Source organism: Neophocaena asiaeorientalis, unplaced genomic scaffold (genome assembly GCF_003031525.2).
Source record: "Neophocaena asiaeorientalis asiaeorientalis breed wild unplaced genomic scaffold, Neophocaena_asiaeorientalis_V1.1 scaffold150, whole genome shotgun sequence".
NCBI lineage: Eukaryota > Metazoa > Chordata > Mammalia > Artiodactyla > Phocoenidae > Neophocaena > Neophocaena asiaeorientalis.
Genome location: NW_020176571.1, coordinates 8,730,062 through 8,750,050, shown reverse-complemented (window position 1 = coordinate 8,750,050; position 19,989 = coordinate 8,730,062). Strand labels below are relative to the sequence as shown.

General features: G+C 38.3%; 1 protein-coding gene across 2 annotated transcripts in view; it reads left to right on the top strand.

The window, feature by feature from the left end:
- LRP6 (LDL receptor related protein 6) overlaps nt 1-19,989 on the top strand; it is a 171,218-nt gene that overhangs the window by 52,699 nt on the left and 98,530 nt on the right. For both annotated transcript variants that reach the window (XM_024733139.1, XM_024733140.1), the window contains exon 3: nt 17,047-17,244. In XM_024733139.1, the coding sequence (XP_024588907.1) occupies nt 17,047-17,244 (198 nt within the window). The remainder of the gene's footprint in view (nt 1-17,046; nt 17,245-19,989) is intronic.

Below are 19,989 nucleotides of genomic sequence, written 5' to 3'. Positions count from 1 at the left end.
CTGCAACGGCAGGCGGACGTGGGAAGCCCTATGGTGCCTTTTTATTTTTAAGTTTTAAATAACTATTTCTGTTTTGGTTTTGGTGGTTATTTTGACGTTTATTCTTTTGACCTGTTTGACCTCAAGGTGAAATTGGAGATAACTTTTAGTGCTAGGTAGTACCCAGGTAACTCTAAATTTAGCACCAGTATCAGAAGACTGTTCATCCCCTAGATGCTATTTCACTCTGACTCTTGGTGTCTTGGGCAGAAACTGAGTTGCTAATTTTGTCAAAGAATCTTAATGATGCCCCCACACATACATAAAAAAAGGGTTGGCTTTGGGGCATGTCTGCCTACTGTGGGTATCTGAGTAAGATTACCAACTTTTTTCTGCTGATTTATATGGATTTGAAAAAGACGGTAATGAGTGATGGCTTTTATTTTCAGGAGTGTTTAAACTCTTAGAAGTGTACCAGTTTTCCCAGGGGAAAGTTCAGAGTTACCAATTGTTTTTTGAGTAATGCAGTTTCGTTTAAGGCATGACAGCTTTTTCTTATTTATTTATTTTTTAAAATCTTTATTTTATATTGGAGCCTAGTTGGTTAACAATGTTGTGTTAGTTTCAGGTATACAGCAGTGATTCAGTTATTTGTGTACATGTATCTGTTCTTTTTCAAATTCTTTTCCCATTTAGGTTATTAAAGAATGTTGAACAGAGTTCTCTGTGCTGTACAGTAGGTCTTGTTGGTTATCTATTTTAAACATAGCAGTGTGTACATGTCAGTCCCAAACTCCCAATCTATCCCTCCCTGCTGGTAACTGTCCTCTAAGTCTGTGAGTCCGTTTGTTTTGTAAATAAGTTCATTTGTATCATTTTTTATTTTTAGATTTCACATGTAAGCAATATCATAAGGTACTTGTTTTTCTGTATGTGACTTACTTCATTTAGTATGATAATCTCCAGGTCCACCCATGTTGCTGCAAATGACATTATTTCATTTTTAATGGCCGAATAATATTCCATTGTATATATGTACCAAATCTTTATCCATTTATCTGTTGATAGACATTTAGGTTGCTTCCATGTCTTGGCTATTGTAAACAGTGCTACAGTGAACACTGGGGTGCATGCATCCTTTTGAACCATGTTTTCCTCTGGATATATGCCTAGGAATGGGATTGCTGGATCATATGGTATCTCTATTTTTAGATTTTTAAGGAACCTCCATAATGTTCTCCACAGTGGCTATATCAGTTTACATCCCACCAACAGTGTAGGAGAGTTTCTTTTTCTTCACCCCCTTTCTAGCAATGATTGTTTGTAGATTTTTTGATGATGGCCATTCTGACTGGTGTGAGGTGATATCTCATTGTAGTTTTTTTTTTTTTTTTTTGCGGTACGCGGGCCTCTCACTGCTGTGGCCTCTCCCGTTGCGGAGCACAGGCTCCAGATGCGCAGGCTCAGTGGCCATGGCTCATGGGCCTAGCCACTCCGTGGCATGTGGGATCATCCCAGACCGGGGCCCGAACCCGTGTCCCCTGCATCAGCAGGCAGACTCTCAACCACTGTGCCACCAGGGAAGCCCTCATTGTAGTTTTGATTTGCATTTCTCTAATAATTACCAATGTTGAGCATCTTTTCATGTGCCTCTCGGCCATCTGTATGTCTTCTTTAGAGAAGTGTTTGTTTAGGTCTTCTGCCCATTTTTTTTGATTGAGTTTTTTTCTTTTTTCTTTTTTTTTGATATAGAGCTGCATGAGCTGTTTATAAATTTGGGAGACTAATCCATGGTCAGTTGCACTGTTTGCAAATATTTTCTCCTATTCTGTGGGTTGTATTTTTTGTTTTGTCTGTGGTTTCCTTTGCTGTGCAGAAGCTTTTGAATTTAATTAGGTCCATTTGTTATTTTTGTTTTTATTTCCATTACTCTAGGAGGTGGATCAAAAAAGATCTTGCTGTGATTTATTTCTGAGGGTTCTGCCTATGTTTTCCTCTAAGAGTTTTATAGTGTCCAGTCTTACATTTAGGTCTTTAATCCATTTTGAGTTTATTTTTGTGTATGGTGTTAAATAATGTTCTAATCTTTTTTTTTTTTTACATGCAGCTGTCTGGTTTTCCCAGCACCATTTGTTGAAAAGACTGTCTTTCTTCAGTAGTATCATCTTGCCTCCTTTGTCATAGATTAATTGACCATAGGTGCGAGGGTTTATTTCTGGGCTTTCTATCCTGTTCCATTGATCTATATTTCTGTTTTTGTGCCAGTACCATACTGTTTTGATGACTGTAGCTGTGTAGTACAGTATGAAGCCAGCAAGCCTGATTCCTCCAGGTCTGTTTTTGTTTCTCAGGATTATTTTGGCTATTTGGAGTCTTTTGTGTCTCCATACAAATTTCAAGATTTTTTTGTTTTAGTTCTGTGAAAAATTCCATTGGTAATTTGATAGGGATTGCATTGGATCTGTAGATTGCCTTGGGTAGTATACTCATTTTCACAATGTTGATTTTTCCAGTCCAAGAACATGGTATATCTTTACATCTGTCTGTATCATCTTCAATTTCTTTCATTAGCATCTTAAGCATTTTCAGAGTACGCATATTTTGTCTCCTTAGGTAGGTTTATTCCTAAGTATTTTATTCTTTTCGATATGATGGTAAATGGGATCGTTTCTTTAATTTCTGATCTTTCGTTGTTAGTGTACAGGAATAAGATTTCTGTGTATTGATTTTGTATCCTGCAACTTTACTAAATTCATTGATGAGCTCTGGTAGTTTTCTGGTAGCATCTTTAGGATTTTCTGTGTATAGTAAGTATCATGTCATCTGCAAACAGTGACAGTTTTACTTCTTTTCCAATTTGAATTCCTTTTATTTCTTTTTTTTTTTTTCTGATTGCCATGGCTAGGACTTCCAAAAGTATGTTGAATAAAAGTGGCAAGAGTGGATGACAGCTTTTTAGATATTGATCTCTTACTGGACTGAACCTGCATGAAGGAAAAAGTTAAAAATCCTTAATTATTTAGAAAAAACATTAGTTTTGTGATCTTTTCAGATTTATTTAGCATAGCTAAGGGTAGATGCAAGTCAACCAGTGTCAAAATAACACAATCACGATGACTATACTATTTATATTACACATTTTGATGAAAATTTCTTGCTAGCCTAACATAATCCATCTTTTACCATTTTGGCAGCATCTTCTAAACTGAAGACGAAAGTTTTTTAAGGATATTTATTCTAATATTCTATATGTTTATATCTTATAAGTAAAATGAAACCCCGTTGTGTGTAATATATTGAATGAATTAACAAATTAAAACCTCCAATGAAGAGTTGCCACCATATGTATATAAAGAATTGTTTGTCAAAAGCTTGAAAAGTTTTAGAAGAAATTTGAAAATTCATTTTATCCTCACAGATGTTTGTATATTTATTCTTAGTAGAATTTTAAACAGTAATTGTGAACTTTCAAAATACCATTTCTTAAATTATAAAACTTTTGAAAGAAATACGGAAGTGTTGTGTGTGGGAAGGAATTCGTTTGGCCCTTTGTTTCCTTTTGTGGTCTTCCACAGCTTAAGGCCTGAGTACCAACTGAGGCTAATTATTAGCTAATATTTAGGGTCAGCTGGTTAATGATTTAAACACATTAACAACACCTGTACAGGAACAGCGTGCTATGGATAAACAGGTGCTTGAGAAAGTCAGACTCCTCTTCACTCTTTCTAAACCCTGAGTGCACTAACATTCCTTTGGGAGCTTTTAGACAATATTGATGCCTGGGCCCCAATCCAGACCAATTTAATCAGAATCTCTGATGGAGGAACCCAAGTTACTGATATTTTTAATGAGTTTTTCAGGTCATTCTCAAATGCTGCCAGGGTTAAAAAAATGTATGCCTCAGGTGTTTCGTGCTGTTGCTGCTGCTGCTGCTGCTGCTGTTGATGGTGGTGTTTTTATTAGTGTGTTTGTGTGGGGAAGCTTGTGCATAATCTAAGAAACATTGCACTTAAGGTAACTTGTATTAGTCCGTTTGGGCTTCTGTAACAGTATACCATAACTGGTGGCTTATAAACAACAGAAATTTATTTCTCACAGTTCTGAAGGTTATGATGTCCAAGATCAAGGCACTGGCAGGTTTGGTGTCAGGGGCGGGCCTCCTTTCTAGTCGGCTGTTTTTTCACTGTAACTGCACATGGTAGAGGGGGCAAGGGAGCTTTCTTGGGCCTTTTAAATAAGGGCATTGATTCCATTCACGAGGGCTCCAACCTCATGACCTAATCACCCCAGAGGCCATACCTCCTAATACCATCACCTTGGGAGTTAGGATTTCAACATATGATCTCGGGGGGCAGGGGAACATTCAGGCCATACCATAACTGAATTATGCACACGGTTCTGGTTTCTGAATATTCGTGAACTGGTTATCTCATGGTCATTATGTATTGGTGATTATTGGATTTTGAAGTTGTAAATGTGTAGATAAAGCAGACAGTTCAGTTGAATTTTCTTTTACGCCTCATTGTTTCATTGTTTATGGTGACGTAAGTGTCATATTTTGATGTTAAGTTGGCTTTTCCATCTGTCACAAATTGTTCCCTTTATATCAGTTTTCATCAAGATACTGTTTTAGGTAAGTGTACAAGTGGACGGTTCAGGATGTGATTTGCCTGACAGTTTTCTGCCAGTCATTCTCATGAATGTTGACATTGGCCCTTAATGAGAGGAGTCACAGTAGATTGAGGGAAGAGTTGTGAGATTTTTGAAACATGCCATTTCTAAGATAGCGGAGGTGGGGGGAGGTCTAAGATATGAGGCTTTGTTGGGACAAGAGTTGAAGTGACTTTGTCTAAACTTTTAAGTGATGGCATTTGGATCTAAAAATGTGTGTTAGGGGTTCCCTGGTGGCGCAGTGGTTGAGAGTCCGCCTGCCGATGCAGGGGACATGGGTTCGTGCCCCTGTTCGGGAAGATACCACATGCCGCGGAGCGGCTGGGCCCGTGAGCCGTGGACGCTGAGCCTGCGCGTCTGGAGCCTGTGCTCTGCAACAGGATAGGCCACAACAGTGAGAGGCCCACGTACCGCAAAAAAAAAAAAAAAAGTGTGTTAGTGTTCATAGTTTTAAGGAATAGAAACCCTTCTACTTTAAACAGAAAAAATATTTTTAAAGAGGATGTTGGCTTACTTATAGAATTTCATAAATGTTTGAATTGCCAAGCTTGGAATCTACATCCAGGGACTCTGCTGCAAATCATAGCACAGACCTGGTCCGGTGAAGGCACCACTGTTAGGTGGCATGCTTACCACTGTTTGTACTCTCTCACTGACATGAGGCAACAGGTAATCCGTAAACTGCTGCCAGTGCTCCCTTGTAAAACTGGATTAAAGAAGGATGAATGAACTTAAACTGGATTTAACTAGCCTTTGCTGTTACCCCCGCCTCACCAGAATGGATTGCTGTGGTCCTTGCTGCTGCAGCTGTTGCTTCCTCCTCTCCTGCCTCTACCTCCTCCTTTCCTTGGTGTGTCTGACTGGTAAAACCCAGATCTTATGCTCTTGTCGCAATTGCAAGGAAGGTTTGGAAAGAAAGTAGCTGGTGTTTTCAGTTTCTTTAGTTTCAGGTAGTGGTTCTGTCTCATAAGGTGGAGGATTCTTCAACCATAGTAAGGTAGTCTAGATGCTGGATAGCCCCCTAAAAATGCCAGCTATCCATGACAGAACATTTTGTAAGTGAATGGTCATAGGATTAGTCCATATTTTTGCCGTACTTTGAATACTGTATTTTTTTTTCCTTTCTCATGTTGAAAGAATGAATGGAGTGTGATGATAGATATAAAAGAAGATAGTTAATAGAAATATAAATTTTATAACTGGAATGGGCCTTAAGAATTATCTAAGCCAATCTAAAGAAGAAAATACTGATTATAAGAGTAATGCCATTCGCTGAGAAATCATCTTTACTCCTGTTAGTGAAACCAGTTTCTACCCCCATTAGTCCTCATAAAGAAGCTGCTGTATAAAGTAGAGAACAACACCCTTGTAGTTACATCAGTGACACATTTACTTGGTCTTTGTGCTGCAGTGTCAGGGCACAGTGCAGTTCAGTAGAAGCAGGTAAGGTGAGCTAGAGATGTGAACTGAGTACTCAAGGGCAAGGGCAAGGTTCTCCTCAAAAACTAATTTTGGGATTCCTGTAATACATCAGACATGTAATTGAAGTCCTCATAGGGCACGACTGAAATAATTTTACCTTTATTCTCTTCACCAGGCCATTAAAAAAAAAAGTCAGTGAAGCACTATGTGTAGTTTTTAGGTTTGAGCAATGGGATATTCTAGTATATCCTCTGAGGTGACGTAATAGCAAAATGTGCATAGAAGAGAGACTAATTATATATTTATTAGGTATAAGCCAGTTTTAAATTTAGGGAAATAATGTTGTATAATAAAGCTTTATAGGTATTGCTATGGGAATCTGTACAGTGGAGAGAGTTATCAGTTTTACTCGGGAGGCTATTTCAGGTTGGTGCTTTCTAGCTGAGCAGTTGTTGGCCAGAGGAACAAGGTATGGAAATGGGTAATAGCTTTTAGTCAGTAGGAACGCTGTGTGCCAAACTCTGTCCTGCCATTCATTGCACATTCAAGGAATAACAAATAGCTTGTAACTGGAGCATAGTATAGGAATAAGGGTATACATTAAAATAAAATTCTACCTGTATTTTTCAAGGATGTGGTCTCTGTAATAAGACCCACATACAAGATGGTCCAAGAGCAGGTGAATGCAGACCATTATTAAACTTTGGAGTACTGACGATAAATATGCTTGCCATTATATTAGATGGTTTTAGGATAGGGGATACAACTATGAATAAAACAAGGGCCTGGAATCTGGAGGCGTGGGAAACGTGTAAACAGTCCTGGTTATCATATGTGTTTGAGATGTACAGAGCACTGGAGGAGCACAGAGGAGAGTGTGCTTGAGGGAGTCATGAAATGCTTTCACCAAGGTGTGGTGACATTTCAACTGTCCTGAAGAATCAGGGTGTGTATGAGTGTCTAGAAGGAGGAGGGTGGCATTCCAGACAGTTAATATATCATTTTTATTATACTTAAAGGAGCTCAAAATGCATCACCATGTTTTCTTCAGAAAGAGGAATGTGGATAACAGCAATTTGGCAAAATTGCTATAGTTAACATTTTCTTTGGTAAGAGTAGGGAATTAAATTGATTTAACATGCTGTTTATTTCAGGCTTATAAGCTATACCTTCCAGTAGTGTTATATCAATGTTATTTCTGAATGAAATATATTCTCAGTATTGTGTCCACTAACTCTTAAATTTGTCAGCTAGACTGGGTGCCTAAGGATCATTTTCTCCAGGGTAATCAGTTTATACATGCACATGCAGAATTCCATTATGATGCATATTGTCAGAGCAAGGTTGTGTTTAATAGAACCCATGGTCTTTCCTGTTCCTCAATAATAGAACCTTTTCTTTTGATTTGGTTACTGTATATTCTCTGTAAAAACAAATCATCCAAAACAAATGCTTTCATTATCTTCCAGTAATCACCACATATAGTTAAAATATGATACTAACACAAATAATCAAGGAGAGGGAAAACATGGGAAGTATAGCAGATTTCTTCACAGATTTTTTTTTCTCTTTGTATTGGGTTGGCCAGAAAGTTCGTTCGGGTTTTTCTGTAGGACGTTATGATAGTTCTGTCAGGAAATAGATATTATTGAATTCTCCAACCTTTTCTTCACTTAAAAGCCTAATCTACTAATCAAGGTAAAACAGAACTGGTTCAGGGATGAGGAAGGCGAAGGGTGTATGAATTCTGCACGACCCTTTTCTTTTCACTTTCATTAAGTCAGAATTATTTTCACTGGCTTTAGTCCCAGTGATTTTAGAAACTTTCTCCAAACAAATTTTATGGCAAGAAAATGTTTTTGAGGACCCATGGCTCTTTATAGTTAGATTTTACCTTAACATCTGTCACATCATGTTCTTAGAATGTGGCATGACTCTTGCTTACACTTTGGGGTTGGCTTGGTTTCATATGCAACTCTTAATTGTAGTTTCTTTTGCCTTGTTACTATAGTCCAACTGCATTGACTGGTAACATCCTTTTTATTTTATTTTCTGTCCAACTCTTCCTTAATTTTTACACTATTTTTTTTTGTTACTCTTTTGGCTGGCTCTTTGGATATAGAAGGAAGAACAATGATGTCAGTGTGCTCATTTCATCTTTATCCGAACTCAGCATGTTGCCCCCTAAACTCTGTCTCTATTCCGTATTTTGTTGAATGACACCAATATGGACTTACTCACATTTGCCAAATCTTGGGAGCCATCCTAGTCTGGCCTTTATCTTTCTTCTCCCTCGTTGATCCATCCCTCAACTTTTATCTTCATCAGTTCTCATTTGGAATATCTGAGAAGTTTTGTTCCTTACTTCTCTTTCTCTGATTTCTTCCCCCTCTAGTCAGTCCCTCAGTATTATCAACAGTGATTTGTAAAAGGATAATAAGCACTTTACTTTTCTGCTTAATAGTCTTAAGTAACTTCTCATCCCTTATAGGCTATGCAGTCCAAGCTTCTTAGCACAGCAAAATAGATCCCATCTGTGGGACTTCTTTTGTTGCCTTGTGTCCTCCACAATACACAGTATCCTGCAGCTCTGCTGATCTTGCTATTTCTCAAATATGTCATGACTTCTTGTGTCCTTTGCATAAGCTGTGTCTTCCTCCTGGAACACTGTTTCCCATTTTGGCAACTGCCTAAATAGAAGTATTACTTCCTCTGGTGAGCTTTTGTTGAGAACTCTTACATTCACTGGCTCGATTGGGTATCAATTCCCAGTACTCTTATAGCAGCCTGTTCATACCTCTCTTGATAATAGTTAATCATTCCTTGCCTGGATTGCAAGTTTCATAAGGACAGTAGTTTTGCCTTGCTTATTTTTGTATTACCATGTCAAGCATGATGCTAAGCTCCTAATAGGTGGTCAGTACATTAAAAAAATTAAATAGTGTCTTGGTAACATATAAAATATTTGTGTTTTTCTGTTGCCTGTTCCTCTTTCCCTTTCTGTATTAAGTATGTAATGAGTTTTTAGCTTAAAGTTTAATTAAATAACAAATGCAAATGTTCAGTATTTATAGATGAAATTTATTACTTTAAAAATATTTGAACAAATGAAAATACCAGCAAGCTTCAATTAAAAATTCTAAATTTTTATCACATTCTCACCTGACAGATTTCTCAGTTTCATTTGTTGTAGTTGAAGCCTTTACGTGAGTGTGATCCGTGAAGTAACATGACATGATATATTTCTCAGGGTTGAGTACTGGAAGAGTTATTTATTAGCTTTGAGCAGTGGCATGCATATAATTTTATTTATTACTAAAATTCTTGTTGAGCTGACTAATTCATTTGTGACAACTTTTTATTACACCGTAAACTAGACACTGAGTTCTTGTAAGTTTAGTGCTTCTTTAGACAAGCTTAGTGGCAATTGTGAGACCTATGTAAGTTCTATTATACAGGAAGGACAACGGCACTTATTTGTTGTATCCCTTTGATAGTGTGCAAATTGCTTATGGTTAGCCCATATGAGTTCTTCATAATTTGTCTACAAACTGTGATAAGTATTAGAGCACAGCGAAACAAGCTATAGGAGCACATAGGAGGGAGTAACTCTACTTTGTCTAGGCAAGCTAGGAAAGGCTTCTACAGAAAAGAAGCTACCTTTGCATTAACTTTAAAAATAGTCTCTTGGGGGCTTCCCTGGTGGCGCAGTGGTTGAGAGTATGCCTGCTGATGCAGGGGACCCCACATGCTGCGGAGCGGCTGGGCCTGTGCGTCCGGAGCCTGTGCTCCGCAACGGGAGAGGCCGCGGTGGTGAGAGGCCTGCGTAATGCAAAAAAAAAAAGTCTCTTGATTCTTATTTGTGTTATAAGCAACTTTCTTGAGATATAATTTATATGCAAAAAATGTATATTTTAGCATTTATAGCTTGATGAGTTTGATAAATGTGTGTATCAACCATTACCTCCAAAAAAACCCCATTTTATCACATCACTCCAGAAAGCTGCCTTAGTCCCTTTCAAGTCAGCTCCTACTTTCACCACGGTAACTACTGATCTGACTTCTGTCACTATAGATTAGTTTTGCTGAATCTAAAACTTCATATAATGGAGTCATTCTATAGGTACTCTTTTGAGTCTGGGTTCTTTTGTTTACCATTATTTTAAAAAATGCATCCTTGTTGAATATGTGAGTAGTTAGTTTTTTTACATTGTTGAGTAGTATTCCATTTTATGAATATACCAGAGTTTGTTAATCATCCTATTGACGGGCATTTGATTTATTTCCAGTTTTTGTTTGTTATGAATAAAACTTCTGCGAACTTACATGTACAGATCATTGTGTGGGTATGTTTTTATTTCTCTTGAGTAAATACCTAGAACTAGAATTGCTGGCTCATAGGGTTAAGTGTACATTTAATTTTGTAAGAAGCTGCCAAACTATTTTCCAAAGTGATTATACTAGCAGTGTATGAGAGTTCCAGTTGCTGTATCCTCACCAACACTGGGTATTGTTGGTCTTTTTAATGTTAGCCATTCTAGTGGGTGTGAAGTGATATCTTATTACTGATTTAATTTTCATTTCCCTGATGATTGATGAGATTGAGCACCTTTTTATGTGCCAATTGGCCATTTATGTATCTTTTGTGAAGTATTAAATGATGCCCTCTACCCATTAAAAAAGTTAAAAATTTGCACACAGTAAATTTACACTTTTTTGGGTGGCAGTTCTGAATTTAGACAAATGCTTACATTTGGGTAATCACTACCATAATTAAAATATAGAACAATTCCACGACCCCCCAAAATATATTCTTGGCTTTTTGTTATCAACCTTTCCCTCCACCTGCAGCTCTAGGTAACCACTGATGTGTTTTCGGACTGTGTACAGTTTTGTTTTTTCCAGAATGTGACATCAATGGAATCATGTCGTGTAGTGTTTGAATCCAGCTTCTTTCTCTTACCGTAAAGCATTTGCAGTTTATGTGTGTTTATTGTATATGTCAGTGGTTCTTTTTGTCCTAAAAATATAAACATTTATTAAATTATAACACAGATAGAGAAAATGTGCAAATCATATATATAAAGCAAATTAAGTTTATAAATGTGAACACACCAATATGAACAGCATATAGATAAGAAAAGAGTACAATACCAGCATTCTAGAAGTCCCCTCATGCTCTACTCCTTCCCCCAGAAGTAACCATTATTCTGACTTCCAACAGCTAAAATAGTTTCCCTTTTTTTTTTTTTGCACTTTTATTTTTATTACAGTGGTTCTTTTTATTACTCCTGAGAGTATTCCGTTGTTTGAATGTACCATAGTTTATCCATTCCCCATTTGAAGAATATTCAGTAGTTTTTGGTGACTATGAATACATCTGCTATAGACATTTTCATACAGGTTTTTGTGTGAATACATATTTAATTTCTCTTGAGTAAATACCTGAGAGTGGGGTTACTAGATCTTGTGGGAATGTTTAACGTCAGAAACTGCCAAACGGTTCTCCAAAGTAGACGCGCCATTTTGCATTAACACTAGCAGTGTACAAGAGTTTCAGTTGCGTTGCATCTTTGCTAGTACTTTGTATTGTCCATTTTTTAAAGTTTAGCCGTCTTACTAGATCTGTAGTGATATCTCACTATAGTTTTAATTTTCATTTCCGTGATGAATAATTATGTTGACTCTCTTTTTGTATGCTTATTTGCCTTTGTATGTCTTTTGTTGATGTGTCTGTTCAGACCTTTTGCCCAGTTTTTAATTGGGTTGTCTTTTATTGAGTTTTAGGAGTTCTTCATACATTATAGATATAAGTCCTTTGTCAGATATATATAATGTACTACAACAGATTGAATGCGGAAAGCTCAGATTTTGTTATTGGCAACACATTGAAGTGACAAGGTCATTTCACGTATTTCCAAGAAAGTATCTGCCTGATACCTAAGTTTTATTAACCATAGTTTGTCGTTCATTTTTTTTTTTTTAAAGTAAAAATGGTGTTCCATGAAAAAAGCAGCTAGCTCAGTTGGCCAAGTGCTTTTTCTCAAGACAACCATTCTACATTCATATGCAGCAAAAGTACTTTCTCTGTAGATCCTATTTTGTCACACAGAATATTAAATGTGTAATCAAAGGTCAAGCTCTAATGAAATTAATCATCTTCTGCCTTACCAGTGTCAGTGTTCATTGAGACTGACTTTTCTTTTGTATGTGGTGAAGAATAAATACAGTGACTGTTCCTACAGTTGGTTGCCACTCCCTGCAGTCTTACCCACCAGTTGCTTTTGGACTATCAGTGCAAATATCAGCACAGGTAGGTAGTGCAGGGTAATCTGTGCAATTCAAAAAAGTTATTCAACACTTTGAATATTTCAGCACCACTTACATTTATTGTTGTAAGCATTCACATAGAAGATCTTTGATGATGAGTTGGTACTGACACGTGATGAACAAACAAAACAGTAACTCCGGCCATATCCTTAAATTTTGTCATATATAAGGCAAAAGCACAGTTTCTTAGATGACATTAACTTCCATCTTCATGTCTGCAGCTAAATTTTAATTTTGTGTTACTGTAGCTTTGGAAATTGGCGGCACTATGATTTCTTTTATTGGCTTTTCCTCTGGGAGGAATTCAGTAATGTTAACTGGAGAAAGCTTTATGAGTCTCTGTTTTTGTGAGTTTCTCCAGCTGGAAAGCTGTAATAAACATTGTTTGGCTTTTAATGAGGTCATGTTTACATTTAAACTATGCAATTCATTTTTCTTTAATCTCTGAATGATTGTCTCAATGCCTCAGCTTAACTGGAGACATAATACTATTCACAAAAAGATGGCATGTATAAGCCAATGGAAAGATTGCTTTTGTAATACTTTTTCATTTACAGTTTTGCTCAGGGCCTTGGAGTAGATTTCATCCCTTCTTAGAGTCAGAGAACTCTCTCTGATAGATCAGTATCATCTTTTTTAACATCTTTAAATGTAGGCAGTATAGCTGTGGGTTGAAGTGAGTTTTCTCATCTCTCCTTTTTAAGCCAGTGGTCCATTCTTAAATACAAGACAAATATAAGTAAATTTTCTTTTATTTTAAAATAGAATACTAGTAAATTTCAAAATAAAAACAGTTTAAAATAAAAACTTAAAGTTAAGAAATATTGTAAAACAAAGCAGTGTATTTGCTCCTTGATGTGTTTTTGCTTTGGGCACAGTAAAATTTCAAGACTTCAGAAGTCACAAGTTTTTAGATGATAATGAGGTACAGATTATAGCAGGTATAATCAAAGGTAGCTAGTAAGAGTGCAAAAGTGCTGGGAACTGAGTTAATCTCGGAACATGTATATAGTTATTTCCAAAACCTACCTTAGAAGCTTATGGAAAATATAATAGGTATACATTCCATGAGCCATCAGGGTGAAGTCATCACCACACCTTATATGTATCCATGAAAAACCTCCAGGATGAAAGTGAAAAAGGCTAAATAAATACATAAAACTTAGCAATATTATGAAAACAGTTTTGACCCTGCAGACCTCCTGAAAGGATTCCGAAGATCTCCAGGGATCTTTTTTTTTTTTTTTAATAACTTTATTTATTTATTTATAGTTGCGTTGGGTCTTCGTTGCTGCGCGCGGGCTTTCTCTAGTTGTGGCGAGCGGGGGCTACTCTTCGTTGCGGTGTGCGGGCTTCTCATTGCTGTGGCTTCTCTTGTTGCGGAGCATGGGCTCTAGACGCGTGGGCTTCAGTAGTTGTGGCATGCAGGCTCAGTAGTTGTGGTGCATGGGCTTAGTTGCTCCACGGCATGTGGGATCTTCCTGGACCAGGGCTCGAACCCGTGTCCCCTGCATTGGCAGGCAGATTCTTAACCACTGAGCCACCAGAGAAGTCTGCCCAGGGATCTTTGGATCACACTTTGAGAACCACTGCCCTAGGGTGTGGTCTGGATTCAGCCCTTTGAGGTGTCTCAGCTGAACGTCCAGGGTGGTGTTGATGTTCTTTACTCTGTCTTGGCAGAACATGTAAGACCACCTGCATTGCTTGACTTCTGGCATTTTAGTTCTGTTCTCAACCTGATAATCCTTGAGGATCCTGTGCGTGCACAGCCTGGTTCTTGGTCCAAGGACTCATGGGGATCCCCCATGAGTCCCCCCCACCCACACCAATGTAACTTTCTCCTCTTTGGGGCCCTGCAGATTCCAGTCTTTTCTTTTCCCCAAATTCTCTCAGCCTCCTTAAGCTTGTTGAGACCACTGTTCCTAATTTCAGTTTCAGCTTTCCACACTTTGGTTGGGGAGTTGTCACTAGGTTGAGTCAGGGTGATTTTTGGAGCTCACCTGGTGAGTTTCCTTTGTCTCATGGTTTGTGGTCTCGTGCTGCCTTATTTTCAGTTCCTACAACAGCTGCCTCATATACTTTGCTTAATTTTATGATAATTTATAGCTATCTCAGTAGAAGTTAATGTGTAATAGCTGCAGTTTTGTGAGTTAATTATTGATGGTGGTTATCAGCTTTTTAAATTAGGGTGGAGTAAAATAGTATGTGCGAAAACATAGGGACAAAAAACTCAGGGTGTCTTTTGGGAAGAGCATGTAGTCGCTGTGTTTAGAGTAGGGTCAACAAAGGCAGGCCTGCATTAGCTCATTCCCCTGGGTTCTTAGTAGAAGTCATTGACTAAAAATCACTGAGTTTCCCCCCACAGCTCTGACTAGGCTTCACAGCCTTTATGAACAGAGTACCATACCAAGTCACTCATGGTTGGCTGTTAGGGGAAGGAAACAATTTGTCAACTTGGGGCTCTAACTATAGGATTCAAGGTAGGGAACAGGAGGTGATGAAACTAGGAATTTAGGCTAGGCCTAAAGAATGGCTGTAACTTGCCTCAATTTTGCTTCCCTTTTCCCTTCCTAATGCTACTATTTCCATATATATAACACCTTTATATGTTACAAGCCCAATAAAACAAGTTTATAATTACTTTTTTGTGCAGTTGTCTTTTTAATCCATTAAGAGAAGAAAAGGGAAAAATATATTTGTACTGTCTTTTATAATTACCTACATAATTATCTGTATGAGTACTGTTTGCTTCTTCATGTGGATTTGAGTTAACATCTAGGTCACTTCTTTTTTGCCTGAAGAATATCTTTGGTGTCTCTTGTAAGGCAGATCTACATGCCACAAATTCTCTCACTTTGTTTATCTGGGAATGTCTTTATTTCACCTTCATTTTGGAAAGATAATTTTGCTGTATGTAGGATTCTTGGTTGACATTTTAATTTCTTTTAGTGTGTCATCCTACTGCTTTCTGCCGTCCATTGTTCTGATAAGAAATCAGCTCTTAGTTATATTGTGGTTTCTTTGCAAGTGATGAGTTGATTTTCTTAGTGCTCTCGATTCCTTTGTCTTTCAACAGTTTAACTGATGTGTATAGTTGTATATCTCTGTGTTTATCATACTTGGAGTTTATTAAACCTCATGGATGTACGGGCTAGTATTTTAAAAATCAAATTAGGGAAGTTTTTGGTCATGATTTATTTGAAATATTGGAACCAAAGTACAATGATCATATTTAGGAAATTAACATTAGTACATTTCTATTATAGAATTTGACATGCTGTCAAATTTTGCCAGGTTTCCCAATAATGTCTTTGTAGCATATTCCCCAACTGATCAGTACAGGATCATACACTTTATATAGTTACTGTGTCTCTCTTTGTTTATTTATTTTTCTTTATTTTCTTTTTGGCTGCTTTGGGTCTTAGTTGCAGCACGCGGGATCTTTTTGTGGAGGCATGCGGGATCTTTTTCGTTACTGTGTGGTCTGCTGGAGCTTCTCTCTAGTTGCGGCTTGTGGGTTTTCTCTTCTCTAGTGGTACGTGGGCTTTGTAGTTTGTGGCACGTGGGCTTAGTTGCCCCGCGGCATGTGGGATCTTAGTTCCCCAACCAGGGATCGAACCTGCGTCACCTGCATTGGAAGGTGGATTCTTTACCACGGGACCACCAGGGAAGTCCCTTACTGTGACTCTTTATTTTCCTCCTACCTAGCTTAGTTCATCTGCCTTTCTTTGACTTTTATGACATTGATATTTTCAAAGGCAGTTGTTTTGTACAATGTTTAATTTGGTACTCTCTCTTTCCTTAATAATTGTATTCAGGTTATGCATTTTGGGACAGAAATAATATGTAAGAGAATATACATAAAACAGATGGTATGGGGGCTTCCCTGGTGGCGCAGTGGTTAAGAATCCGCCTGCCAATGCAGGAGACATGGGTTCAAGCCCTGGTCCGGGAAGATCCCACATTCTGCACAGCAGCTAAGCCCGTGCGCCACAACTACTGAGCCTGCACTCTAGAGCCCGCGAGCCACAACTCCTGAGCCCGTGTGCCACAACTACTGAAGCCTGCGCACCTAGAGCCTGCGTTCCCAACAAGAGAACCCACCACAATGAGAAGCCCACGCACCACAACAGAGTAGCCCCTGCTCACCACAACCAGAGAAAAGCCCACGTGCAGCAATGAAGACCCAACACGGCCAAAAATAAAATCAAATAAATAAATTTATATATAAAAAAAGATGGAATGTTCTTCCCAGCATATCACATATATGATGCCAGTGTTGACGATGTTAATTTAGATGATGTGGATAAGGTGGTGTCCACCAAGTTTATTTTCTCTAAAGTTACCATTTTCCCCTTTGTCATTAATAAGTAATTTGTGAGGAGATACATTGAGACAGTGTAAGGTATCCTTTTTGCCAAAGAAACTTTGATCAGATGGTTTTTGTGTCCTGATGATGCTTGTCTTGAATCAGTTATTACCATCATGGTGGCAAAAACATAGATGCTTAAAATTTCGATAACGGTTTCTAGGAGTTTCAGTTTTAGTGTTCCTGAGAGAGCTTTCTTTATCCAACAGTGATAATTATAAGATACTTGGTGGTTAACCTGCTTATGTCATGGGTTTATTTTTCATGATTTTTAGGTTCATGTACTGGACAGACTGGGGAGAAGTACCAAAGATAGAACGTGCTGGAATGGATGGTTCAAGTCGCTTCATTATAATAAACACTGAAATTTACTGGCCAAATGGACTGACTTTGGACTATGAGGAACGGAAGCTTTATTGGGCAGACGCAAAACTTAATTTCATCCACAGATCAAATCTGGATGGAACAAATCGGTAAGATTGCCTTATAAATTTATTTTTAAACTTTAAGTCAGCCCTATGATATCTTGATGTAGTAATCAAATTATAAAGCTTAATTTTATTAAGAAGTTAGCATATTTTTGGCTTAACTGTCAAAGGGGAAGAAGAATAGATTTTTAGTTTGCTTTTTAAAAAGGTAATGACATTTCTCATCTATCTTGGGGGCACTTAGAATTTATGGGTTGTATTTACTCCTTCTTTACTCTGAGCTAATTTAGTTCTGCAGTGGTTCTCAACCAGGGATAGTGCTTCCATTCTCTTCCAGAGTGTTTGGAAATGTGTGGAGAATTTTGGTTAACACTGGGATTGGGAGTACTACTAGCATTTTAGTTCCTGGGGGGCCAGGGATGCTAAACATCCTGTAATGTGCTGGGCACCTAATGTGACAAAGAGTCATCCTGTTCAGACTTACCCACCTCCCAGGTGCTGTTTGTGGAAGCTCATTTGATAAATCTGTAGACCAGGACAGGGTTGGCCAACTTTTTCTGCAAAGGGCCAGATCGTAAATATTTTAGGCTTTGTGGGCCATATCTCTGTTGCAGCTATTTACCTCTGCTGTTGTGGTGTGAAAGAAGCTATATATAATAGCTAAGGGAATGGGCATGATTGTGTTCCAGTAAAACTTTTTTTTTTTTTTTTTTTTGCGGTACGCCGGCCTCTCACTGCTGTGGCCTCTCCCACCACGGAGCACAGGCTCCAGACGGGACGCGCAGGCGCAGCGGCCATGGCCCACGGGCCCAGCCGCTCCGCGGCACGTGGGATCCTCCTGGACCGGGGCACGAACCCACGTCCGCTGCACCGGCAGGCGGACTCCCAACCACCGCGCCACCAGGGAAGCCCTAGTAAAACTTTTTTTGAGCCATTGGACTCTAGTTTGCTGACCCCTAGACTAGGAGAAAACCTACTGCATGTATGCTATACCCCAGTATTCACAGAAGACAAAGTTATAGTACATAAACATGGAATTTCTATTCAGATCATGTTCAGATTAAAAAAAAATTTTTTTTTATTGAAGTATAGTTGATTTACAATGTTGTGTATGTTCAGATTTTTAAAAAATATTTATTTATTTAGGCTGCATTGGCTCTTTGTTGCTGTGTGTGGTCTTTCTCTAGTTGTGGTGAGCAGGCTTATCATTGTGGTGGCTTCTCTTGTTGCAGAGCATGGGCTCTAGGCACATGGGCTTCAGTAGTCGTGGCATGTGGGCTCAGTAGTTGTGGCACACAGGCTTAGTTGCTCCATGGCATGTGGGATCTTCCTGGACCAGGGCTCAAATCCGTGTCCCTAGCATTGGCAGGCGATTCTTAACCACTGTGCCACCAGGGAAGTCCTGTTCAGATTTTTAAAAATACTTTATATATTCTTGTGTTTGGAAGATTATTTAGGTTTCTAGTGGTCTCATTCTAAGACCTTAGTAGAAGGAGGGAGCCTTAGGTGGTTGAAGGAATTTTTAAAAGTGTACACAGTTGTAACTTATCTGAATTGTGAGTCAGGAATCATTTATAAGTGTTGAAAACCAGGAAAGATTTAAAGAATATATTAAAGTGAACTTTTTCAAATCATGGAGTGAGAGAATTTTTTGCCTTGTTGCAAAAAAGAATGAAATGACTCACAACAGGATGGTTTAAAAATAATTAGAAATAAGTGTCAAAAAAAGTGATAAGTATATGATGAATATAACAACATAATTGCTATGTTTGAACTTCAAATTTGTCTTTGAGAGGGATACTAGGAAGTGAATATGGCCACTCTGTAGGTTTTTGACTCTCAGAATACCCCGCAAAAAACCAGTGGAACAAGATAGCAAATCTGAATACTTACCGTAAAGTTAACCTCAGGCATCCAGAAATGAAAGCAGGTAAGGGCAGACCACTAACAACCACAAGACCTCCATAGTATTACTGTCTGTGCAAGAGTAAGCTGAGAGAGTGAGTAAAGTATTTCACTGAACTTAAAAGCAGGGGACCTCCAAAATAGCCCCAGCTATTTACTAGACAGTGTAGTGGGCTATATTAAGAGCAGTAGCTGAAATGAGAGTGGGGGGTTGCCCACTCCAATATGAGAGGCAAGTGCAGTGTGTCCGTGGTAAAGACAGAAGAGGATAGAGCAGTCTGGCTCCAGAGAATTCTCAAAACAGACCTGCTGGAGTTCTCTACCAGGACAGGGTACTACAGAGTAGAGACAGAGTTGAATAGAATAGCATCAAAATTCAGCACAGTAGGGAAAATTAAGGAATGAAAGGAGAAGGAAAGAGAAGGTTCAGATAAGGATGGGCAGAGGAAGAGCTGGGATATCTCAGAAAGGGAGCTCCCATAGTTTTTAACATGTGAAAACAGAAGAGTGAATTCTGTAAAGTTAGAAAAACTACGCTGAACACCACTATGTTCTAAAAGTTTAGGAAAACTAATTTCACATAAATAGAAACATAAAAGTATCAAGGTATAAAATCCCATTTAAGGTTACTATGAAGAATATCTTATATTTATAACAGTATTTTAAGCTAATAACAGCTAAACTTTAAATGCGTACTTAGGGACTTCCCTTGCAGTCCAGTGGTTAAGACTCCACGCTTCCACTGCAGGGGGCTCGGGTTCAATCCCTGGTTGGGGAACTAAGATCCTTCATGCTGCATGGTGCGGCTAAAAAGAAAAACCAGAAAACAAACAAACAAAAAAAAACAAACCGTGTACTTAAACTCTACATTTTTTCTCTGCACAT